At 45.1% G+C, this 27,148-nt stretch overlaps 1 protein-coding gene across 7 annotated transcripts in view; it reads right to left on the reverse strand.

The window, feature by feature from the left end:
• MAGI3 (membrane associated guanylate kinase, WW and PDZ domain containing 3) overlaps positions 1-27,148 on the reverse strand; it is a 340,723-nt gene that overhangs the window by 171,987 nt on the left and 141,588 nt on the right. For all 7 annotated transcript variants that reach the window (XR_008307161.1, XM_053250087.1, XM_053250086.1 and 4 more), the window contains one exon: positions 14,441-14,557. Coding sequence is in view for 4 of the 7 variants with exons in the window: in XM_053250087.1 (XP_053106062.1) it covers positions 14,441-14,557 (117 nt within the window). In the remaining 3 variants the exon portion in view is untranslated. The remainder of the gene's footprint in view (positions 1-14,440; positions 14,558-27,148) is intronic.

Consider the following 27,148-nt stretch of genomic DNA (forward strand, 5'->3'; position numbering starts at 1 on the left):
TAGAACAGTGAAAACAGACAGAACAGATATCAACCTTTAAAATATATACAAGAGAAGGCAGCCCTGTTACTAGGTACCCCAGGAACTGACTCCACCCAACCTATCCAACCCTAATCCCTCCCAAACTCAGTGAATGACATCACATCTGAATGGGCATGAGGAGCTCCAGACACAGGGGGGAAGAACCCTTCACAGTAAGTCCAATGTTCCTTCCCCCCCGTGCTGGAGCTCCTTGTTACTGGCCCAAGCAGAATGATCTACTGGGAGGGAGGATATACTATAACATTTGCTGAAGCACTCTACGGCCAAAGGCCACCTGATCAGCAGTAAAAGCAAATATTTTATAATGGTGGATACACGGTGTAATGGATGCTCATGTAGCTGTCAAGAAGAGGAGCGTGAGCTAGGGATGTGCCCGGACCAGTTTGGAGGCCATGCTGGAGGCCTCGGAACCGGTCCGGTTCCGAGCCGGTCCAGCGGTCCGGCATGGAGGAGGGTTGTAGCTTTAAGGGCGGGGGGGTGGTACTTCCCCCCCCAGCGCTGCTCTTCCCCCTCTGGCGCTGTGATTTTAGATGAAGATTCTGGGGCGGCAGCATTCCTCCCTGCCGCCCCTGCCCCCGTCGTTAGCCTGCACGTGCCAAAGTAAGGATCACGCATGCGCCCGTTCTGCCGCGCGTGTGCACCCGCCGCTGCGCGCACACTTTGCTGACGTCACACGTCGACGTGTGACGTCAGTGGAGCGCACGGCGGCAGCGGCAGGTGTGCACGCGCGGCAGAACGGGCGCATGCGTGATCCTTACTTTGGCACTTTCAGGCTAACGACGGCGGCAGGGGCGGCAGGGAGGAACGCTGCCGCCCCAGAATCTTCATCTAAAATCACAGCGCCGGAGGGGAAAGAGCAGCGGCGGGGTGGGGGGGGAGTACCACCCCCCCGCCCTTAAAGCTACAACCCCCCCCCCCCCGGTGCCTGTCTGAACAGGTTCGGAGCCATGCACATCCCTAGCGTGAGCCAAAAAAGCAGCTGAAACTTCAGCGCTGCAAGTAGAATGAGCTAACACCCTTCTGGTGATGGTAGGCTAAGAACCCAGTAAGATACAAGACCTGATCCAACCTGTCAGGGAGGCCCAGGAGACTTTCTGACCCAGGGAGGCCGGGAGATCGGAAATGCACATAGACTCCATCTTGAGAAAGCCCTTTGTGCAACTGATATATACCTTTATTGCCCGATGAACATCAAGCTTATGCCAAAGTTTCTCCCTGTGGTGAATGGGAGAGGGGCAAAAAGATGGGAGAATGGCATCCTGGGATCGATGAAACATCATGTTGGCCTTGGGGAAGAATGTTGGATCCAGTTTCAGGACCACTGCATCCTGTTGGAATACACACAGTTCCTTGTGTATGGAGAGAGCTTCAAACTCAGAAACTCTTCCGGCTGATGTGATGGTGACTAAAAATAGAGTCTTAAATGAAAGCAGCTTTAATCTAATAGTAGCCAAAAGTTCAAAGGGAGAATGCGTTAAGATATTGAATACCTTGTTTAAGTTCCATGAAGGGAATCTCTGGATAGGTGACGGTGTCAAACTAGATGCTCCCCTCAAAAAACATAAAATGTGAGGATGCAGCAATGAGGTGTCTGGACCTGAAACCTCTAGAACCGAAGTTAACACAGAAGCCTGTCTTCACAATGTGCTAGTACGAAGATGCAAATCTAATCCCAACTGCAGAAAAGCTAACGCCTCCAGGACCCCTGCTGTCAATGGAACCAGGTGCTTGCTGGCTGCCCATCTAGAAAAAGCTGCCCAAGTAATCTGGTAGATCCGCTGATTTGATGGGCACCGTGACACAGTAATGGTGTCCTGAACTGGCTTTGAGTAGTCCTTGTCAATTAAGATTCCGTGCCCAGTGTCCACATGCAGAGCTGGAGCCACTCTGGTTCTGAATGCCGCAAAGGTCCTTGGAGCAACAGAACCCTGCACAGAGGCAGACACTAAGGAGGCTGGATGGAAAAGTACACTATCTCTGAAAACCATGGCCTACTTAGCCAATGTGGGGCCACCAGAATCAGCCTCATCCTCCCCACCACCATCTTCCAAATGACCTTGGTTATGATGGCCATGGGAGGGAAGGCGTAGAGCAGGCCTCTAGGCCAGGTGATTGTGAGGGTGTCAATTGCTTCTGCCTGTGGTGTCTGAAATCTTGTGAAGAACTGAGGAATTTGGTGATTCAGACGTGACGCAAACAGATCTACCTTTAGAAGGCCCAGCCGTCGGGCTATCTGTTGAAAAACTTGTGGATGGAGGGACCATTCCACCAGATCCACAACCCACCGGCTGAGCCAGTCCGCTTGTGTGTTGTCCACTCCGCTGAGGTGTTCTGCAGTAATGGACTGGATGAACCTCTCTGCCTATGATAACAGATTATCCATTTCCTCCATCAATAGCCTCGATTGTGTGTCCCCCTGGCGACTGATGTAGGCCTTGGTCGTAATGTTGTCCGTGTGAACCAAAAAAATGACTGCCCCACAGAAGGTGATGAAACACAAGTGCCAAATTGGCCTCCCGAAGTTCTAGCCAGTTTATGCTCCTCATCTTCTCCAATTCTGACCACACACCTTGCACCATCTGGTCTTGGCAATGAGCTTCCCATCCTGCGAGACTGGCATCCAGAGTGACAATAGTCCTTTGTTGGTCTGTCAGAGGCATGCCCTTTTCCATGGCCAGGGTCAGCCATCAAATGAAGGAGGCCTTGACTTTTGAAGGCAAGGACATCTTATGGTGAGAACCCGCCATGATGCCCTCCTGGTGAGGGAGGAGAAGCTACTGTAGCAGGCAAGAATGCCACCTCACCCACAGTGTGCATTCCATACAAAGGAACAAAGTCTTGAAGCCTGCCTCCAATCAGAACCACATCATTGTTTCTTGGGGAACTGGGTATTGGAACTGAAAGGTCTATACCCCTGCATTCTAGTGGGTCCCCTATAGTGTTGCCTCCACTGAGACCTTCTCATCCCTCTGGGGAAGTTGTTATGGAACTCCCTGCCTTGAGATGAGGTATTCCCTTGAAACTGCCTCTGGTTGCAAAAGCAAGACGAGTAGGGACAAAAAGGCCTCCAATAATCCTTTTTGGAAGAAGGCATGGCCTTCTTTTTGTCCTTTGTCTCCACTAACAGCGGACCCAGAGTTGGGCTGAACAAATTAGCACCCAAAAAGGGGGAAGAAGCGCCAACTTGGACTTAGTATCCACCTGCCATGACCGCAACCAGAGGAACCTTCTAACCACAACCCCCAAAGCCATAGCACTGGATGCTTACTGGATGCAGTCAAAACTTCAATCTGCCATTAATGCTGCTGCCTTGGTCATCTTATTAATGCCCTGGCACACTTTAGTATCTTCAGGTGGCACCAGGGTGATAAGCTCTTTTGTCCAGAGTATAAAGGCACGGACAAAAATTGCATTAGTAGTGGCAGCCTTAATAACAGTAGATGAAGCCTCGTGAGCTTTTCTAAGTAAAACATCACATTCTCTATCCTCAGGAAGCTACAGTTGCTCTTGACCTTCTGTATTCAGAAGAGAGCCAGACACTATCAGTGCCACAAGCGTGTCAATCTGGAGGATAGCCAACAGAGAACCTCTTGATTGAGTGTATAATGCTTTCTAGGATACCTACCCACTGGTTTTGAAGAAGTTGGTTGCTGCCACTCCGCCATGATCACCTTATGGAAAAGAAACAGATGCCGAGGATGAAGCCGAAGAAGGGAAAACATTTTGGTCTAGATCCAAAGTGCTTTGTGTGACCTCCGTCAGGGCCACATCATGAATAGCTTTCTTTGCCTTAGAGAGCAATAAGTCCAAATAACTGGAACTGAATAAGCAAGAAGAGATGGGCACCTGCTGTGTCATGTCTTCCCCAGACAGCTCTCCTTCCTCCTTATCTGAACCAATTGACTGTAAAGGACCCAGTGACCCAGGTACTGACTCCAAATCAGATGCTTCTCTGTGTGTAATCCCATGCCCTCTAGGCAAAATGGGGGCCAGGGGAAGAGGGAAAACAGGTACAACTGTAACATTTGGTAATACAGCTGGCAGCTCAACAGGTACGGTTGGCGCTACAGGCTGAGATACGACCGGGAAAGGTACAGTAGGGGACAAGGCAGGAGGCAGTGCAGGCAGGAGTACCTGTCAAGTCAGGTGTTTGGGAGGAAGACTCGCAGATGAGGATGACCAATACTCACGTTTGCAATGCTTATGACCCAATCCCCTTGTTATAAACCTGCCCCATTCAGAAATTGGTATAATCTGCTTCCTAGGGCTAGAATCAGGTGGCAAAGATAGGAGAACCCTGGGGTAGCGTGGCCTCTGTGGAGGCAATGTGGGCCCTGCCAGTTGATCTGGGAGCAGAGCAGGAATAGCAGAAGAGACAGCCCAAAGGTGTAAACAATCCCTTTTGAAGAAGTCTCTTAATCACCCCACCACATCAGATGGAATTGAGGGAGCTGCCCCTTGAGGGACAGGCACCTATGGGCGTTGGATCTGCAGTAGGAATAACCAGATTCTTCCCCGGCCCAGATGGAACTGGAGCCCTCTCTGCCAGTGCATCTGGAGTTGGAAGGTCCTCCACTGATGCCGCTGGCTGCTCAGGCAGCTGTGGCTCAGCAGGATGCACTGGGAGCAGCGCAGGGGGACAGCGCGGGGGAGACAGTTTCCCCTCAACACCCTCCGCCACTGTTATGAGCAGCATGGGCTCCAGAATATTGCCCACCAGGCACTGGTCGCCAACTTGACTTTCTTGCCCATTTGGCGAAGTTCCTTTGTGCTGCAGCTTTGTTTTGCGGCACACATCTTTGATTAAAAGGCACTCACTAAGGCATACAGATTGGGAATGCTTCTTTCTCTTTTTTGAACTGTCCGTTTGCACCTTAAAGGTGATTTGTTTTCTTTTTTGGAGCTGGATTGGCCTCCTCTGAGCAAGTGGCAAAAATAGCAGGAACAGAGCACGTCGGTGGAGAAGCCAACCACACCCCAAAGGGAGCACCCCCGCTTGGAAATATTCTGGATGCTGCATGAGGGCCCTCCGACAAGGAACCTCTCAGCAACTTCTCTGCATGTGCCTGCTTCATGAAAAGGGGGAAATTGGTAATAACCAATTCAAGTAAAAAAAACCAAGCAAAATAACAGCTGAAACTACACTGATTAATTGATCAATTTGGTAGCAAAAGAAAAACAAAAACCTAAGGCAGCTCCCCTCCCACCCTCGCACAATCTGGGGGCGGGGGAGGAAAACAACAAAGTAAAGAGTAAAGATAGGTTATCTTGAAAAATGATGATTAAAAATTCTGTAAACACTGAAGAGCTCTTTCTGTGTCCTTGCAGCTCAAGCAGACAGGATCAGAACTGGGATAAGTGCCGTCTGACGGCAGGAAGCTAGCCTGGCAAAACATCTAGTCCTGTCTCGAGCATGCTAACAGTACAACCCAGTAATGTAATTAGGAGCTCCAGCACAGAGGAAAAAGCACAATTCCCAATGCAGATCCTTGCAGGAACTTACTTAGATTTACGAACATACTGTTTAACTTTCAACATATTCCCATGTTATTTTTAAGCAGAAATTATTGGTATGATAATTAAAAACATGACTGACTTTTTTTAGAAGTCAGATTTTATCCACTTTTGTCCTTACTACCAAGACAATTGTTGTATTTGCTATTTTACATCTCCTCTGATTTTGGTCTTTTTCAAATCATTACCAGAAATCTGAAAAATCTATTAGTATGAAATACAAACTCAGTCCAGAACCTTTCCTCACACTTCACTAACTGAATCTTCAATGTCAGATATTCCTTACTACCTTCCTGCCATCAAAAAGTTAATAACTCTTACAATCCATTTTACCAAGAAAAGGAAAATCAATGCACCTGGCCTTTTTTTACCCAAGTGAAAAAGTCCATTATTTCTGAACAGTCTCAGAATTACACAGACAGCTTCAAAGTTATTGGGACTCAAACCTCTACCAAGAGACTGTTATATAAACTAGTGCACACTATACCGAGTACAGTACACTTCTCTCACTAATGAACAGCTTTTATATTGTAGTTTCAAATGAAATTGTTTGACTTTCCTTTCATGTTTTGTCAAGGTTTTCACTTGCATCCATTAAATAAGTAGTCTTTTGATCTCCTGAGATTTTAGAACTGAAACAGAAGTATTTCAAGAACTTAAAACAGTCTGGAAGCTTTTCCAACTTGGTGAACTATCTCAGAACCTACAAATAATTTAAAATTATGCATCCAAATACAACAAACACTTAAAAAAAACCTCTTAAAAAAACCCAGTACTCATGCTGTTGGGATTCCTAATATTAAATGAAATCAAAAATTGGGTGATGCACATATGAATAAATATATGACAGTAAAAGTGCTGAACAGCTTGAACTCAGCACTCCTTGAGCCTTTTTTTGTGCTTTTACATCAAAAAAGGTTTACACAAGAACAAACCAGTGTAATCATAATAATCCCATACATCAAGCTCTGAACACCTAGAGGCAATTTTTTCTACTGGTGAAAAAGTCTCCCCTCAAAATAAGCAGGATTTTAAAAATATAGATTTTAATATCTTCCATAATATATGACAAATGGATCTGTAAGTGCCGTTTCCCATCTTTAGTTGGTATGCCAACATCATCTACTCCTGGAGAAAGTAGATCTGGTCATGCCCACACATCTTGGTTACGTGAGACTACATTACTGCAATGTGTTCTACATAGGACTGCCCTTAAAAAGTGTTTGGAAGATTCAACTACCTTAAAATGCTATTGATAAGCTGTTAACAAGTGCAAATTTAACAGATCATGTTATTACACTTTTCCCTCAGCTTTGCTGCCTGCCAGCCCATTTCCATAGACGATTTAAGGTGCCGGTCATTTCCTTTTAATGCCCTTGATGATTTGGGATCAAGGTACCTTAAAAGCCATTTATTTTCATATGGACCTGCCTGCTCTCTATGACTGGCTGAGGCAGCTCTTTTGAGGGTCCCATCACCAACTGACAGTGGGAAAGAACCAACCAGAGAGAAGGCAACCTTGGACTTAATCCTGAGTGGCACCCAGGACCTTGTGCATGATGACAGTGTCATCTACCTTTTAGGGAATAGTGACCATAGTCTGATCAAATTCAGCATACATACGGGGAGAGAATCACCAAGAATATCTAACACAGACACTTTTCAGAAGAGAAAACTTCTCCAAAATGATAGTATGGTGAAAAGAAAGCTGAAAGGAAAAATCAGGAGAGTCACTCCACTACAGAATGCATGGATTTTACTAAAAACCACAATACTAGAAGCCCAGTTAGAATGTGTACCCAAAAGGAGGAAAGGTACCACTAAGTCCAGGAGGATGCCAGCATGGCTAACAGGTAACATCAAGGAAGCCATATAAGGGAAGAAGACTTCCTTCTAAAATTGGAAGGCCTGTCCAAATTAAGAGAAGAGAAAGGAACACAAACTCTGGCAAAAGAAATGCAAGGTGACAATAAGGGAAGCAAAAAGAGAGTTTGAGGAACCTTTAGCTAAAAGCATCAAGCGGAATAACAAAAACTTCTTTAAATACATTAGATGCAGGAAACCTGCCAGGGAGGTGGTTGGACCATTAGACAATGAGGAAGTGAAAGGGATTATTAAGGAGGATAAGGAGGTTGCAGAGAAGCTGAATGAGTTCTCTGAGTCCATTTTCACGGCAGAGGATACTGAGCATATACCTGTTCCTGAACAAGGCTTTTGGGGGATGGAGGCTAAAGAACTGAGTCAGATAGAAGTGACAAGAGTTGTTGTCCTAAATTGTCTGGAAAAACTGAAAACTCACAAATCACCAGGGCCAGATGGCATCCATCCAAGAGTCCTCAAAGAACTCAAATGTGAAATTGCCGACCTCTTGGCTAAAATATATAACTTATCCATGCAATCGGGCTCTGTACCGGAGGACTGGAAAATAGCAAATGTAACACTGATTTTCAAAAAGGATTCCAGGGGCGATCTGGGAAATTACAGGCCGGTTAGCTTAACGTCCGTTCCAGGCAAATTGATGGAAAGCATCCTCAAGGATAAAATTGTAAAGCACACAGAAGAACAGGCTCTGCTGGGAGAGAACCAACATGGCTTCTGCAAAGGTAAATCTTGCCTCACCAACATTTTGGAGTTCTTTGAAAGTGTCAACAAGTGTGTGGATCAAGGAGATCCAGTTGACATTGTATAACTGGACTTCCAAAAAGCTTTCAACAAAGTTCTTCATCAAAGACTCCTGAGGAAATTTAGCAGTCATGGGATAAGGGGACAAGTACATGTGTGGATTGCTAACTGGTTGAAGGACAGGAAACAGAGGGTAGGTATAAATGGAAAGTTTTCGCAATGGAGGAAAGTAAGAAGTGGGGTCCCCCAAGGATCTGTACTGGGACCGGTGCTTTTTAATTTATTCTTAAATGATCAAGAAGTTGGGGTAAGCAACGAGGTCGCCAAATTTGCAGATTATACCAATGTCTTTCAGGTAGTGAAATCCAGAAAAGATTGTGAGGAGCTCCAGAAAGATCTCTCCAAACTGGGTGAGTGGGCAACAAAATGGCAAATGCGCTTCAATGTTGGCAAGTGTAAAGTGATGCACATTGGGATGAAAACCACCAACCACCAGCGGCCTAGAGCACTTTTCTTATGAGGCAAGGCTATAACACCTGGGGCTATTTGGTTTTGAAAAAAAGATGACTGCAGGGGAAATTATAGAGGTCTATAAAATCATGCATGGTGTAGAGAAAGTGGATAGAGAGAAATTCTTCTCCCGCTCCCATAACCAGCGTGGTGTAGTGGTTAGAGTGCTGAACTAGGACCGGGGAGACCCGAGTTCAAATCCCCATTCAGCCATGAAACTAGCTGGGTGACTCTGGGCCACTCACTTCTCTCTCAGCCTAACCTACTTCACAGGGTTGTTGTGAAAGAGAAACTCAAGTATGTAGTACACTGCTCTGGGCTCCTTGGAGGAAGAGCAGGATATAAATGTAATATTAATAACAACAACCACAACACTAGAACCAGGGGTTATCCAATGAAATTGACTGCCGGGAAATTTAGGACCAACAAACGGAGATACTATTTCACACAACGCATAATCAACTTGTGGAATTCTCTGCCACAACACGTGGTGACGGCCAACAACCTAGATGGCTTTAAGAGGGGTTTGGATAACTTCATGGAGGAGACGTCTATCAATGGCTACTAGTCGGAGGGCTATAGGCCACCTCCAGCCTCAAAGGCAGGTTGCCTCTAATTACCAGTTACAGGGGAGTAACAACAGGATAGAGGGCATGCCCTCAACTCCTGCCTGTAGGCTTCCAGCGGCATCTGGTGAGCCACTGTGTGAAACAGGATGCTGGACTAGATGGGCCTTGGGTGTGAGCCAGCAGGGCTGTTCTTATGTTTATGTTCTTAAGAGCCTTCCCTGTGATAGTGTCAAGACTGTCAAGGTTTCTGTTCCAAGAGGTTTATCTTGCTGCTCGTTGAGGGGTTTTAAGTGAGCATTGGCTTTTCATCAGTTTGATTATGATGTTTCCCCAGAAATATTTAGTTTGGCTCTGCTGCTGTTCTGTTTTTATTGTTCGGTTTTTAGTGTGCTATTACATTGCTTTGAACTTTTGTAGTAACTGATCCTGAACATTGTTAACTAACCTTGAGCATTCTTTGCAATGCAGACATGACATACATCTCAATAATAAATAAAATGAACAAGCAACATTTTCAAGATCATTACTTTTAGATTTTTGTGCAACTGTGGTTGTAACATTGACATTTCCCTCTTGCCTTTCATAAACATCTTCAACATCCCTCATTAAGGTTTTTGCCCTCCTTGCCAAAACCAGATATTTAGCAAAATAACTGAATAACTGTCTCCCTCCCAAAATCTTAGGTTGTAGTTTCCTAACTAATATCCCACAACTCTACCATCATCATCACACAACAGATGCAGGAGCTTCATGCCTCCAGGGTGGGCAGGGGAAGACATGGACACATTCTTTTTAAAAGTCTAGGCTCAACTTAGCTAGAATCCACTCATCTGATATGTTCCAATGTATGGAAGCATTCAAATATGTAAGGTCCCCACCTCTCTGTCCCAATACATTCTGAAGTAAGAAACATACTGATCATCTTATTCCTGCAAGGAACTTAAGAGAATCACTCCTTGAGGATCCTGTGTCCTGCCCTCACAGCTGCAGGATCAGTGCCACGAAGCAAGCAGTCTCTTAAAATGCACCTCCATTCCCCTCATCCAAAAATTTTTCAAGAGCCACTTTAGATATTCCTGCACTGGCTTCTCAAATGATCTGTGCCTCCCCACCTTGTTACCACACCACTATCATATTTTTAAAATTTATTTAGCATATTTATTGACCACCTGACTTCCTTAGGCTCGAGGTGGTTTACAGAAATTAAAACAACAATGAAGGTAAGAGAAGAAGGGGGGAAGAAAGAAAAGGGAAAAAAAGAAAAGACCCCCCCCCAAACACGTTAAAAACTAAAAGCCTGGCAAAATAGATAGGTTTTCAGGTGCTTCTTAAAGGACAGAAGAGAGGGGGCCTTATGAATCTCAGGAGGCAGAGTGTTCCATAAGGAGTGGGCTGCAACAGAGAGGACTCTCCCACAAGCCGGGGCCCCACGTACCTCCTCTGACCCCGGAACTCTGAGAAGGCCCACCTGAGATGACCTCACAGAGTGGGTCGAAGTCAGACGGCAGAGGTGGTCCTGAAGGCACCAAACCTTGAAGGATTTTATAGGTGATAACCAGCACCTTGAATCGGACCTGGAAGAGAACTAGCAGCCAATGCAGCAACCTCAGCAAAGGTGAAAGGTGATCATATTTTCTGCTGCCCATAAGCAGCCGGGCCACGACATTTTGGACCAGCTGGAGCTTCTAAGTCATCTTCAAAGGCAACCCCAGGTAGAGCGCATTGCAGTAGTCCAACTGAGAGGTGACGAGGGCATGAGTTACAGTTGCCCGAGCCTGCCAGTCAAGGTAAGGCTGCAGTAGGCACACCAGACGAAGCTGGGCAAAGGCTCCCCTGGTCATGGCTTCCACATGCTGTTCTATCAGGAGCCGTGAGTCCAGGATAACCCCCAAATCGCATGCCTGCTCTTTCTAGGGGAGTGCGACCCCATCAAGGAAAATACTAAAACCCGGAACCTGGCCAGATCGAGAACTGAACAAGAGCAACTCTGTCTTGAAGGGATTAAGCCTGAGCTTGTTTTTGCCCATCCAATCACTTTCAACCTCCAGACACTGGGTCAACACATTCACAGCATCCCCAGATCGGCTCGGGGTGGTGATGTACAATTGGGTATCATCAGCATACAGATGATACCTCACCCCAAACCAACAGATGACCTCACCCAGATGCTTCATATAGATGTTAAAAAGCATGGGAGTGAAGACTGAGCCCTGCGGCACTCCGCAAGAGAGAATCCATGGGCTAGAGCACTTACCTCCAATGCAAACTGTCTGAAACTGTCCACTAAGGTAGGAACGGAACCAGTACAACACTGTGCCCAGATTCCCAACCCCCACAGAAGATCCAGAAGGATACCATGGTCGATGGTATCAAAAGCCCATGAGAGATCTAACAGAACCAAGAGAGGGACGCTCCCCTCATCGAGGCTCCAATAGAGGTCATCCACCAGAGCCACCAATGCCATTTCCATGCTGTGCCGTGGCCTAAACCCCAACAGAAAAGAGTCAAGGAAATCCATTTCATCTAAGATTCTCTGTAGTTGAGCAGCAATGACTTTCTCCAGACCCTTCCCCAAAAAGGGAAGGTTGGAGATAGGTTTAAAATGATCTAATATCTCTGGGTCCAGGGAAGAAGACTTCAGGAGAGGGCAGACCACTGCTTCTTTCAAAGCTAGAGGAACCTCTCCCTCCCTAGGGATGAATTCACTAGCTCCTGGACCCAAGACCTCCCCCTACACACACATGCCAGCCAAACAAATAAACCAGGAGGGGCAAGGATCAAGCGAGCAAGACGTCGTACTCATACCACAGAGAACCCTATCCACATCATCAGCCTCCACAAGCTCAAACATATCCCAAATGAAACCATAAGACATTACCTCCATTACCTCAATGGACATAGCACAAACATAGTCGAGCAAAGACGAGCGACCTTATCGGCAAACAATTTGGCAAAAACATCACAGCAGCCCTTCGGAAGGTCTTCCTTCTCCCGTTTCCTCAAAAGGGTATGGGTGATCCAAAATAATGCTGCTGGACAGGATTCTGCCAATGCAATGAGAGCAGAGAAATAAGCAGACTTCACCACTCTCATTGCCACGGTATACGCCTGGACATATGACTGCAACTGTGCTCGATCGTCTTCACTCTCAGTTTTCCTCCAGCATCGCCCTAGGCGTCATGCCCCTTAGCTCCTTTGAAAACCAATATAATAATGCATTTGCTCAAGAGGCAAGTTTCCCTACTCTTAAATTTGTTTCCAGAAGTGGAGTGATTTTGAAATAGCACTGGTCAATCACATTCAAATGAAAAGGACATACTCAAAATTGGATCGCTCCTGTACAGCAATATATGCTTTTGTTTGTTTTTAATTTTAAAAACCTTATATCTCATTTCTCTCTAGAAAGAACTAAAATGATAGACAAAAAAAAGCCCCACTATAATAACAGAATACATAAGACTAAACACGGTAACAGAAGCAAGCATAAAAACAGCTATAGTAACAGACTCCAAACAATAAAGTTCATTTCAGCAGCATAAAATAGAAAAGCCAGACAGTATAAAAGGCATCTGGAAGAGCCAGCCTTTTTGTCTGACATCTAAAAACAAAGTTGATGGGCCCATCCAAGGTGCACAGGGAGAGGTCTAAGAGGTTGACACTAGCACTGAAAAGGCCTTACTTGTACTAATAGATGCCTTATATACCTTGTATATATATATACAAGGTATATACAGGATGAGCCCCTGGTGGCGCAGTGGTAAAACTGCTGCCCTGTAACCAGAAGGTTGCAAGTTCGATCCTGACCAGGGGCTCAAGGTTGACTCAGCCTTCCATCCTTCCGAGGTCGGTAAAATGAGTACCCAGAATGTTGGGGGCAATATGCTAAATCATTGTAAACCGCTTAGAGAACTCCGGCTATAGAGCGGTATATAAATGTAAGTGCTATTGCTATTGCTTACTCAGTGGAGGTAAGCTGGGCCTCAGATGATGTAGAGTATAAGGGAAGATATATATGAGAGAAAGCGGCCCTTCAAGCACTCAAGTCCCAAGACATATAAAGCTTGAACTAACACCTTGAATTGAGCTCAGAAACTAACAGGCAGCCAGTGAAGTTCGAAAACAGTTGGGGTAACATGCTTCCCAGTCCAACCCAGTCAACAATTTCTGCCACTCCAGTTTGTCTTTTTTTAAATTGTGTGTGTGCACGCATATGCATATCTTTCTGACTGCTGTGCCTTAGTTCTTTCATTAACTGAGCTCCAACTCCTATCTATGATACTGTGTATCCTCTCAGCCTTCAGTATTTTAAACTTCTGTTCCTCTCTCCTGGGTCCATTTACAGAGTCTATTTTTACTGTGACCCTTTAAAGGACATAGGAGAATAGGAAGCTGCCTTATACAGAGTCAGACCATTGGTCCATCTAGCTCAGTATTGTCTACACCTACTAGCAGCAACTTCTTCGTGGCAGGCCAGAGTCTCATCCAGCCTTATATGGGCAAACCAGGAACTTTGGAACCTTCTGCATGGAAGCACCCATATCTTAGTGCTCACATGTAGACTCCCATTCAAATGCAAAGCAGGACAGATCTTGCTTAGCAAAGATGACAATTCATACTTGCTACCACAAGACAAGCTCTCCTCCCAATAGACAGGACATAGATGGAAATATTAGCATTTTCTATTGTAAATATTTTATTTTTATGTAAGCTGACTAAAGATTAAGAAAAACAGCATACAAATATTTTAGACGAATATTCCCGCCATTGGCTCACTCCCTTTCACACTTCTGGTCAAAATGGCTGCTGTGCCTGTGAAAGTATTTGAACATGCTTCCACTGCAGAAAGAAGATGAATATTTGGAATGTATGTAGTCCATATGGATACTGGAAGTATCTGAAGCCAGAAATGCTCCTCACACCAAGCAAAACAGAGATGACCACATCATAGCAGCCAGCAGAAGAAAGACAAGTCTTCCAATAGAACCATAGGAGTAACATGTATTTATATTCCCACACTTTACCAGCTTCAAATTGCCAGTGTTTGTCTGCACACCTTCATTTCAGCACAGGCAGGAACTTGTGTTTTCAGAATGCAAGCAAAACATATGTATTATCTATGGGGTTATTTTCAGATATCCAAGGCTTAACCAACAGAGCTATATGTCAGTGTGTAAAATACTTACATGGGATGGTTCTCAAGTAGAGATTGTCTCTGATCACCTGTTGGAGCTTATGATCAATGGAGCCTTTTTGGAACTGCAAGCTTAGGTAATGACGCAGATCTTTGTTGATGACTTTGCCTGTAAAACAAAAAGAGAGCATCATGGAAGACTAATCTGTCATATTATAGACAAGATATAATACACCACTTTAAACCAGGCCTGCACAACATACGGCCCACGAGGCCTTTTTTCCTGGCCCCCGGGGCTATTTCCCCTTCCTCCCACTGCTGCTTAACCCCCCCCCCACAAATTCTAGCCACTGCGTGGCCGAGGAGATGGCTGCGGGAGTGTGGGTGTTCTTCCTTACCCTCCCCCACGGCAGCAGCAGCAGAAATCAGAGCGACACTCGGGCCTGCCATTTGGCCTGGCGTTGCTTCCCAACTGCGAGGTGCGCCTGCGCAGTTAAGTCCGAGCATCGCTCTGAATTCTGTCGCTGTGCGCCATTGCCATGGGGGAGGGGAGGGAAGGAAAGGATACCCGCACCCCCGCAGCCATCTCCTCGGCCACACGGGGGGGGGGGTTAAGCAGCAGTGGGAGGAAGGGGAAATAGCCCCAGGGGCATCTCCTCAGCTGCGCGGTGACTGGAATGGAGGAGGGGCGGCAGCAATGAGGTAGGGGCGGCGGCAGACAGTGGCCCCACGAGGGAGTCCAGTGGCGGGGGCGGGCAAAAATGGCAGGAACGAAGAGAGCCCAGCGGGGAGAGAAAGTGTTGCCGAGGGATGGGGAGGGAAAGCTGTTAGTGGCGGGAGGAGAACGGGGACCTCCGGAACAACGGGGAACAGACTCTCTCTCACCAAGATTGCTCCATTCATTCTCTCTCTCTCTCTCTCCCACCAAGACTGCTCCATTCTCTCTCTCTCTCACCCACCAAGACTGCTCCATTCTCTCTCTCTCTCTCTCTCTCTCTCTCTCTCTCTCTCTCTCTCTCTCTCTCTCTCTCTCTCTCTCCCGCCAAGACTGCTCCATTCTCTCTCTCTCTCACCCACCAAGACTGCTCCATTCTCATTCTCTCTCTCTCTCTCTCTCTCTCTCTCTCTCTTTCTCAGGCCAAGCCTCCTGCTGCATCCTTTCCATCTTTCTTTCCCCTTCTCCCTTCTTTTCCAAAATTATGAGAAGAGCTTCTCATATATTTTTTTCCTTAAAAGTGTTCCATGTTATGTGTGATGATTTGGCAGAGGTGGAAAGGAAGAACAATGCATTGTATTATGTATTTTGTACAGATTGTATAATATTTATATTATTAGAATGAATTTTAATTCAACTTATTTCATATTAATTTAATCAATCTTGGCCTGCCAGAACATCAAAAGTTAAATATTGATTAAATTCATTTTTAATTCATTTTTAATTCATTTCACTTTAATTTGGTTGGTTGATTGATTGATATTAAGAGTTACTCTAATAATCAGCACCCTAAGAATTGACCTCGGCCCCCATGAACCAAGTCACGGTTGGTTTCGGCCCGCCAGGTCATTTGAGTTGTGCAGGCTTGCTTTAAACTTATTGATATTTTCTCTCTTCACCACCACCCCTTATGTTCTGCCATGATTGTTTTCCAGATAATTTTAATGTGCAAAGTAACTGCAGACAGAACAACTGTGTCGGTTAGATTTTTACACCTGCGACTTGCAGCAACAATCTGCTCAGCTAGGTCCTCAAAACACCCACTTTACACTGATGATGATGCTAACCATGTGTCAGCCAACAATTTATGACACTTCTTTCCAACCCTTACCTTATTGTGCACACAGTAGGTTCTGCTCAAATCTGTATCAGACCCACACCTAAGATGGATATTATGCCCATTCATAGAGCAGGAAAGTCTTTGGAAGACTCTGAACTATGTGTTTTTGAGCTATGGGAGCTGGGTACCTGTGCTGTTTTCATAGTAATGCTAACAGAGAAGCTTCTGAAACTGATCAAGATGCTGTAACTTCAGGCATTTGGGCCTGTATTCTGCAATAATCATGCCAATTAATGCATATCTATATGTAACCTGAGCTGGCAAGGTATATGTAACACAGACACTAGAAATAATTGTCAATAAGGATCAATAAGGTTATGTATGTTACATCTCTTGGTTTCCCTTTCTCTAAACCCCCTCCTCTCAGCTTTGGAGCTGTAAGAATTCTGTACTTTAGTTACCCAGAAAGAGTTCAGAGAAAACAAAAATCATGCTGTCCCTATTCAAAGATAGCTACAGAGAACAATAGAAGCTGAATGAAACTAGCAGAAAGATTCTACTAAGATGGTCAAATTCTGTGTGAAAGGCCGATTCCTAAAGGAGGGGTTAGACCACTTTGAGCTGAGATCAGCATGGAATGAAATGGAAGGGGGGGGGGTTGGGAGGCTTTTTGGCTTTGACTTTCGACTCTTTTGGATGGGCACTGTGAGTGTGGTCCAGAAAGAGATGGTTGTGAGCCAGAGGGCTTACTGACATCATGGAGTCTCTTCTGAAGGGCATAGTTGATTTACCCTGTGTTTGATCCTGTGTTTCTGGGCCTACGCTCTGAGATGTTCCAAGACTCTTCAGCGTTTGTGGCCAGCTTCCAGCAAGACCAGCCCCATGCCCTAGCCTCTAGACATCTTCTCAAGCGATTGAAGCCTGGAGAAACGTAGCTCCACTCCCTCTGATATCCCAAATTTCTATCTCCGATGAATGAATGCACCACTGGGAGACCTTAAAGGCCAAGGTGAAGACAGATCATCCTGGACAGAATCTATCTATGTGGTCACTAAGAGTCGACACCAACTTGACGGCACTTAATCAGTAGTTTGTATGTTGCTAATCATTAAGGCAAACACATGCACACACCACTGCCAGCTCTCATTTCTTTGTAAAAGCTTTTATTAGTTAAGTAAACATGCCACCTAATGGTGCAGCAGGGAAATGGTTTGACTACCACGCCAGAGGTTGCCAGTTCGAATCCCTGCTGGTTTGTTTCCCAGACTATGGGAAACACCTATATCAGGCAGCAGCAATATAGGAAGATAATGAAAGGCATCATCTCATATGGCGCAGGAGGAGGCAATGGTAAACTCCTCCTGTATTCTACCAAAGACAACCACAGGGCTCTGTGGTTACCAGGAGTCGACACCGACTTGATGGCACACTTTACCTTTAAACATTTAAAAGTCAGTTTGGTGTTTGTGTCTTATGTCTCTTCCAAGAAATTGCTATACCTCACAAAAAGACCAGAGAGAGTTCCCGGGGGTAATATTCAGTTCCTTTGACACTGGGGTGCTCTAGAGCATACACAGAGTGCAAAGCAGCTGAGAACACAGCATCTACGAGACACCTTTTCTCAGAACACTGTATGGACTCAAAGTTGAAAACCTAGGACAATATTCACTAGAATTGAGCAGGTCCATGGACAACAGATCTTAAATTTATGCTAGACCGTGAATCGGGCAAGTCTCTACAGAGATTTCAAATTCACCCTGTTATATTAGATATCAATTGGGCAAGACTTTCAGTGAACATTTTCAAAGTGATCAGCACATTATTGACACCTAGTGGCATAAACAGTACAAAGAACAAAATCTTCTGAGCCCAAATACCCCTTTTGGCACAACAATCTGCCCCACTATTCCCTCTAAGGTGTGTGCACATGTCCATGTTGACAAGTTTTTGGATGTCCGCTCAGTTAATTTTAGATCCCACTCAAGTCAGGAAGGCCCCATTCTGAATGCAGGTGTGCACACACTGCCTTGACACTGCCGCCCAGAACAAAACTCATTCTGCACAGAGATTAAAAAAATTAGAGGGACCACTGATCAGCCCCCCCAAAAAGTTGCATTATTTTTATGAACACTATATATGATAGAAGCTCAGGTGGCTTGGGGGAAAGGAAAGATTTGTTAGCAACTGAAAGCAACCAGCTTTTAGCTAAGGATAATTTATTCTCAACCCAATTTTATTTTCATGGGAGTGAACTAAGGTAACAACAGTAGACAGTCTCTTCTAAGTGTTATTTAGAAGTCTGCATTCTGACAATTTATGCAATACTAATGCTACATAAGCTCCAGTAAATATTTGCTATCATGCCCAATGCTTAATAGTTTGAAGCTCAAGGAATTTTAAGAGTAATTCAGGGATTCAACAGAGGGAACAGCTGATAGGAAAACTAAGCAGTACAGGTGAGGTACTTATTTACATAGTTTGTTTAATATTCATATTATTAGTGTGCCACAAGTGCACCACAAGAGCAAACAACTGAACTCTGTCAGAAGGTGTTTGAAGTGAGAAGATGCACAAAAATACAAAAACAGATGATGCCTTTCAGCACCTTCCTATATTGCTGCTGCCCAATATAGGAGTTTCCCATATTCTGGGGAAACATACCAGCAGGGATTCAAATCAGCAACCTCTTGCTCGCTAGGCAAATCATTTCTGCGCCATTAGGTGGCTTCAAGAATCAGTAAACTGGGCAGCAAATAAGGCTGCCCAGATTGTTTTTAAATTCTGAAATATGGACTTTAATTATTTCTAAAAGAAATGTTTCCAAATATTGTGCGAAACAATACAAATAATTACATTGAACAAAGAATGCACAAACTAGTAACTAATCTGTTAGCTAGTTACATTTTGGTGCAAACTTTAGGAATAATCCTCTGTGGGAGAATGGAATCACAATGCAAAATTGGACGGGTGGCACAAAGAATGCTTTTATCTGGATTGTCATGGTTTAAATTAATAACCATGACAATACAGATAAGATGCATTCTTTCTGCCACCCTTAAAGTTGTGTGTTTGACTCCAATCTACCACTGAGAATTGTAGAGCTCAAGCCTGTCTAGCCTAATCAACCACCCTACAGATTCCTTATGCATTAAACCTCATCTAAACCATGCATTACAGATTATGTTTAGGATTAAATGGATTTTACAATCAGATGAACAGGAACCAGCAAGGCTCACACTTTCCAAAGGTAAAACTAGTATAAGGAATAGGCCGGTAAAGTACCCAAAAAGAAAGTGAGATTAGAACAAGTAGCTCATAGTAGAACTAATGGAGCCAAATTCTACTTCCTTTTACATAACACTTTCCTAAGACCCTCTCCCATATGTGGGAATTTAGCTTATATCCACCTGTTAGTACTGCTGCCTAAACTTTGAGTGGCTGCCATTCTGGAACAAAATGGCAGACTGGCAAAGATACCCCCCTCAGGGTCTCCTAGGCCCTCCTCGTATGCACTGTGAATCTGGCTTACATCTGACTTTAAACACAAACGTTATTACTTATACACACACACGTCTCATAAGCCTTCTTTCCTTCCAGAAAGTAAAAAGAGGGTTGCCTGTCAATCTGCGCATGCGCAGTGGCCATGTGGATGCCAGCATTGTGGGGGGGCAGCAGGGGGAGAGTGCTGCTGACATGTTAAGATAGCTCAGAGGAGTGCTGCCAATTCAGGAAGTGGTGGCAAGCATCAGAGGAACAAGTATGCACCTGCTCTCCTTAATTTTAAAGGGTATGGGGATGTATTCCGAATCACATCTCGAAATGAGATTTGTGTACATCCCAATAATTTGGTTCAATGGAAAATTCTTTCCTAACTCCCACTACTCAAGCCAGACTCTGAATGTGAAGAAAACTCTATCCATGAAGTATCTGAAAGAGAAACTACCCTTGACTCAGTAACTTAACTCCAATGTCCTGCATCCAGCCATGACGATCTCAAATCTAAAGGGGAACCAAAGCTACTTAAGAAAATAACCCTCTCAGTTCAGGGTGTGCACAAAAATGGAAAACCTGGCCATGAAAATGGCTAGTGCACATGCAGGGTGGCCTCCAAAGTGCCATCAGAGACCGGGGGGAACAAAGCAGTGGCAGCACCCCACAAAGCCCTGCAATGGCGGTAAGTCTGCCATATCTTTGGATGTTAGAAAACACACCCCGAACCAGAGGGGTTCCACTTGACCCAAACTGGGCCTGGTCCGGATCGAGGCCAGTTTGAGTGTGAGCTGGCTCACACATCCCTACTCTCAGTTAAGAGGCTACATCCAAATTATCTATGTAAAATTCCTATAATACCCTTACAAAATGCATGAAATTATGTTTTGAAAGCTATGAAGCCATGAAGCCATTTGCTACCCTGCAGACCAGAGATTTTTAACCTCTTTGCACTTACAGGCCCCCATATCCTAAAGTATTACCTATGGCTCCAGTAAACATTAGAAGGGGAAATAAGTACTTGGGATAATTTTTCAAGAATTTTATTTTGGCTCACCAGGAAACAAATTAAATTCAGTGCCGATGGACCACCTGGACCCACCCCACCTCCCAAGGATTCATGAACCCTAGGTTAAAAACCTCAGATCCTAGAACTGTATTCCTTCAGTACATGCCTACATTCTAAAATTACTGTAGGACAGATTCTAGGCATTATTTTGTACTGATAGTTATCTTTAGTTTGGTGCAGTGGTGGTAATTTGGGTTAAACCCAATTGCCCCCACCCTATTTTTAAGCGGCCCTTTCTGAAAGCACTCACTCACTCTCATTCTCTATGTGTGTGTGTGTGCGTGTGTATACTCATCTATACACACACAGCCAAGTACTGAAACAAACTGCAAGTGGGTCAGACTCCTCATGGTATGCTTCCACAATATACATGTGGCAAGAAAGACATGAATTTCTAACGTTATAAATGTAGTAGAAATATAATAAAAATCTGTCAGGATGTTTTCATTAACATTGTGCAGCCTCCAAACTTATGTTTATATCCTATCCTGTTTATCCTATTTATAAACAGAATTGTGACATTTTAAGCTTACTTTTTAAAAAGGGTTGCATCACAAAATTTATTCACAAGAATTCAGTTACAATAGTCCTCTCAAGTACAATTAGGAAACTTGTATCACCAGAAAACTACAGCGCCCTGGCACAGAAAAAATTGAGACCTATTATTGTTCTAATTCTTTTGTCAGAAGAGTACAAAACAATCTATTGTTGCCTATCATCTTTCCAGAAAACACATATCTAGAGTTGAAGGAGCCTTGGGAATTAAAATTGTGAACTTCAACTGAATACCAAAGTCTTAAAAAGTGGATGGATTTTTAATGCAATGTGCTATAAAAAGCGATAAAGCAACTTTGTAATACAAAGTAGGTGAAGTGGAATGTGAAGTTACAGGATACAATCAGAGAAGTTATTATCAGAGCTGTTAACTGATCACATGATCTGGTATTAAAATATTGTCAAGGATGTGAACTTCTGTTTTATGCAAATTATTTCAGATAAACAAACATGTCACATTTCCATCATTTTAACAGCTTTCCCACACTTTTCTACAAGAGTACCCAAAGCAGCTAGTAATGGCAATAAACCATAAAACAATATAATTCAGAGTAAAAACAGGTTTGAATGTGAATCAAGATTGATCAGAGGCTTACAGTTAACTTTTCACAGGAAATACAAAATTTGTTACAGGAATGTTAATAACAAAAAGATTTTGCAAGCAGAAGAGACGGATGCTTTTGGTTGGGTTGGTTTTTATTTGTTTGGTGTTTGTCTGTTGCACACAACCCCCTCACTCCCCACTAAAAATCTATTATCCTTCTGGCAAGATCGTAGATTGGCTGTACTTGGGGGGCGGGGAATAAACTGTATTTCTGGAACATAGTTACACATGGTTTATGGAAGATGCATTTTTCTGTAAAGGCTCCAATTTCTGTATAACAGCATTAAAAATAAACCCCATTCTTAAATTATCCTTGTACTCCTTTTATAGATCACCCTTTCTGGGCTTCCTGGATCCAAACAACATGCCTCCTTGGCCACCAGTGAGTGTTAGCAAACCTTTAAAGGTTATTATCCAAGTCGTAAGGTGCTGATGAAAATCTATTACTGCTAGAAGCCTTCACATGCAGTTGAAACTGATAAGCCCTTCATTTCTGCTAAGCTATTTTCTGTAGTCACATACACAGAATCAGAGTATTTCCTAGCAGCTAGAAATCTAGCAATATTCCCATTCACAAGAAAGTTTCCAAATCTGATCCAAAACAGGTAGAATTAATACTTAATACTGCTTAATACTGCAATGAAACAATGACTGCTTAATATTGCAATGAAAAAATGAAAAGTACAGTGCAGTCCAGGGGCAGGGCAATAATTGGGTGGACGGGCTCAAAGAACTCAGCTTCCATGCTCCTAGGAGCCACCTGGTTTGCCCTTTGCCCTGGCTGGCCTCATCCCCAGCCAGCTTTGTTGACAGTTGGGTATTTTCTTTGTTCTCTCCCTCACTCAGAGCAAGGGAGAGAATGAAGAAAAACACCACAGATTGCACTGCACAAATTGTGTGATCTGCGCAAATTGCACGAAAACACCACAAATTGCACTGCACAAATTGTGCGGTGTGGTAACTTCTCCTTCCCAGCAGACTCTCCCAGCACTGACCTGCTCTGGGAGGATTGGCACGTTCCCTGTCCTTTGGTGCTGGGAATCTCCATGCCATACATGCACTCTCCTCCACTCCTCTCCCAGCCAACCCTCCACTCCACCACCTGGACATAAAAAACCAGTGCAGAAGATCCATCTCCCTGATTGGCTGCTGAGCCAATCAGCAAGGGAAATTTCTTTCTTCCCTTTTTTAAAAACTGGGGGAGGAGGTGGAGACATAAGGAAGGTTGCTGCTACTTCTTACTGAACCCACCTGCCGCAGCAGCAAAGCAGCTTTCTGCTGTCCTTTCCCCGGGGACAGCAATCCATCTCCTGCATTGTCCCTTGCCCCTCTCAGCTCCCACACGGCAAGAGACCAGAACCCATAAACTTACTGCACCCCTAATCAGTGCCATTTTGGGCCATGGGCAATCCAAGTCCTCATAGAATCTCACTACTTAAAATATTTGGTAGCAAATGGCTTCAGAGGGTTGCTGACATGCCTTATTTCCATTTTAACCTCCCCCCGCCCAGTGGTAGTCCACAGCAGTACAGGCAGAATAATGTGTGTACACCAGGTGGTTTGTTTTTGGAGTAATTACTACATAAGAGCTGCTAAAATTATTCTTCAAACTGAAGTCTCCCCTCTCCCCCAAACTCAGCCAAATCTTGTTTTGCTAAAGTACAAACACAGTTAATCAATGCGCAGACCAAAACCAAGCACTCAGCAGGCCTTTGAACGCAGAAGGACAATGCCCTTCAAACGTCTAAATGGTGTAACCTCCTTTCCACATCCGATGAAGGATTTGGAAAAAACACAGGCAAAGTAAGTGGGGACGACCAGTGAAACACAGACATCACTTTAGGCAGGAACTTGACATCTGTGCTGAGTACGACCTTGTCCTTATGGAACTGAAGGTATGCTTGCTCAGCCCTCAGGACTCTTAATTCACTCACCCTCCTGGTGGAGATAATGGCCACCAAAAAGGTGACCTTCCAGGTGAGGAGACAGGGATCAATTGAAGCCAAAGGCTCAAACAGCGGCCATAGTGGACCAGCCAATACTACTGACAGGTCCCAAGCCGGTGACATAACCGGATCGTCTGGGAACATGTATGTTAAACCTTTAAGAAAACTTTTCACCACTGGGTCTTTAAACCAAGAAGCCCAGTCTGAGGGGGGAACGCGCTACAATAGCAGTCAAATATAAACTTAAGGGATGAAAGTTTTAAACCAGACTCCTTAAGGGACAACAGATAATTATAGATATCTTGAACGGATGGATTAAACGCATCGAAGTTATACAGTACAGCAAATGAACATAAACAAGTCCACTTGTGATCATATGTTTTTCATGTGGACAGCTTCCTGGCAGCAACCAGAACTTCCCTAAGCCTCAACGGGAAGACAGAAGGACACTCCATGACATCAGATGGAGGAATCGAACATCTAGGTGAAGCACCCGTCCTTCCTCCTGCAACAGCAGGTCATGCCAGGCAGTTAGGGGTTTCCAGGCCACTACCAGGTGCCTGAGGACAAGAAACAAAGGCCTCCTGGGCCACCACGGGGCTCTCAGAATTGCCCTGGCTCAATCCACGCTTAGTTTGTGCAGGTCCCTCAGAATGAGGAGAAACAGAGGAAACATATACGGAATGCAGCCTATCCAGGATAGGAAGAAGGCATCACCCAGAGAGCCCTTGCCTTCCCTTCTCCTGGAGCAATAGAGGTCACATTGCGCATTGTCCCGGGAGGCAAATAGAGAGCCAATGTGGTGTAGTGGTTAGAGTGCTGGACAAGGACCGGGGAGACCCGAGTTCAAATCCCCATTCAGCCATAATACTAACTGGGTGACTCTGGGCCAGTCACTTCTCTCTCAGCCTAGCCTACTTCACAGGGTTGTTGTGAAAGAGAAACTTAAGTATGTAGTACACCGCTCTGGGCTCCTTGGAGGAAGAGTGGGATATAAATGTAATAATAATAATAATAATAATAATAATAGGTCCAGCAACGGGACTCCCCAGTTTACAAATATGTAAACTGAGAACAGCCTGGTGTAAGGGCCACTCGTGGGAGACCACCGTCATTCTGCTCAGAGTGTCCGCTTGGAAATTCAGCGCACCCTGAATATGAACTGCCTGAGGCTACACAGCATGTGCCATGTACCAATGCCACAGGTCCAGAGCCAGAAACAGAAGGCTCTTTGAGGATGTGCCACCCTTTGCCACCCTTTTAATTGACAGACTTTAGCCGTCGTATTGTCTGTCTGTATTATCAATGAATGACCCCCAAACAGGGGCAGGAAGCCTTCGAGAGTGTTGAAAATGGTAAAAAGTTCCAGATAATTCATGTGTTTAGTCCTTTCTTTGGGGGACCAATGACCACTCAGACGAAGCCCTTCCAGGTGCACCCTCCAGCTGAGCCCCGATGTGTCTGTTGTGACAACCCACTGGGTTCGAAGGGCTTGAAAGGGAGTACAGACACTCACGTGCTTAAACTCTGTCCATCACTCCACCATCACCCGCACCCATCGAGGGTGTGTGCATCCTATATCGCCCAGATCCTGAAGGGGACTGAACATGTCCAAAAACCAGATCTGAATGATGTGCATTCGAAGACGCGCTTGAGGTAGTATGTACTGTATGTACTCAGTGACATGTGACCCAACAGGCGCTGTATGGAATGCATAGTCTGTGGGCCACTGGCTAGGAAAATGGCCGCCAGCGTGCATAGAGTAACTATGCGGCCCATTGGAAGGAAGACCGTTTCCAAAGTTGCGTCAAATATCAGCCCAATTAACGTAAATCGACCGGGGGGGGGGTCCAACTGAGATTTTTTGAAGTTTATTTGGAAACCTAGCTCCTGCAGAGTATCTACCATGATCTCGAGAGTGTCCAGAATCGCACACCTGGTGCTCGCCACAATGAGCCTATCGTTGAGAAATGTCAGCACCTGCAAACCTTGCTCCTGCAGAAACGCCACCATCAGGGCCAGACATTTTGTGAAGACCCTCGGTGCAGTCGTGAGGTTGAACGGCAAGGCCTTGAATTGATAGGGGATCCCCCCGATCTGAAACCGCAGGAAGCATCGATGCTGAGGGTGTATTGAAACATGATAATACGCATCTTTTAAGTCCAGGGAAACCATCCACATCTTCTTTTCCAGGATGGTCATGGTCCGTACCAAGAGCATTTGGAAACTTTTGTAGACCGGAGGGCCCTGAGGTCTAGTATAGGACGCTGAGCACCGTCTGGCTTTGGTACAAGAATGTACCAGGAATAGAACCCGGGGCTGTCGGGTTTGGCGACTTTCTCAATCACATCCTTTTCCAGGAGAGCAGCGACCTCTTGATCCAACTCCGCGGTGCAAGGAGTCACCACAATCCCTGACACCGGCCGTGTCCCGCAAAACTCCAGGGCATAGCCCAAACATATAATTGTAAGGAACCACTGCTCTGTAGTCATTTTGTCCCAGCTTGCTGAGAATGGGGGCAGGCGAGTCCTGAAGCATCCCGGATCATTCCTTCATCTGGGGAATATTCGGGCGCTATTTCTGAAAGGCCAGCTTACTGGGCTGGCCACCCGACTTCTATTGTGGTTGGAATTTGCTGCCACGAAAGGACTATTCTGAAGGTGACTGTTGCTGGGAAGGGAGCCTTCCGTGCTTGGTAAGGTGACGACCTGGCAGTTCTCTGCGTTTTGCTAGCCGGTAAAGCATATGACATTGAGTGTGCTGTGCTCCTCAACTTCTGGTCCTTTGCAGTGACGCCTCCATGATTATCAAATTTTGGGTGGGATGGTTCTTCAAAAAGGATGTATCATCATCCATTTGCACCCTGTAGAAATTTTCTAGATGCCTGTTAGGCTTTGAAAGCATCGTCGGCTTTTTCCAGTGACCCTGGATAACTTTTAACAATGCCGGGTTCAGGGGCAAAGAGGCCAGTATCTTGGCCTGAGAATCAATAAGGCTGAACAACGGGCCCAGCTCTCCCTTCTGTTGGTTACCCAGGTTCACGCCCGGGGCTGAAGCCATTCGTGTCATGAATCCCACAGGGCTGTGCACAGGCAAGAAGCCCTATTTTTGCAAGCCTGCTTTGTGAACTTCTGGCAATGAAGACATGTCTCGGCAATGTGGGATTCCCCCAAGCACAAGAGAGTATCGGGGGAAGGGATCTTAGATCCACAGCAAATACATTTTTTAAAGTTCATCATAGCTGATATAAATGCCGAAAGCCGCCACCACGCTCTGTCCCAGCTGGGATCGGAGCTCCAAGGGAGAGAAAAACAGCAAAAAT

The sequence above is a fragment of the Hemicordylus capensis genome, chromosome 4 (assembly GCF_027244095.1).
Source record: "Hemicordylus capensis ecotype Gifberg chromosome 4, rHemCap1.1.pri, whole genome shotgun sequence".
NCBI classification, from domain to species: domain Eukaryota; kingdom Metazoa; phylum Chordata; class Lepidosauria; order Squamata; family Cordylidae; genus Hemicordylus; species Hemicordylus capensis.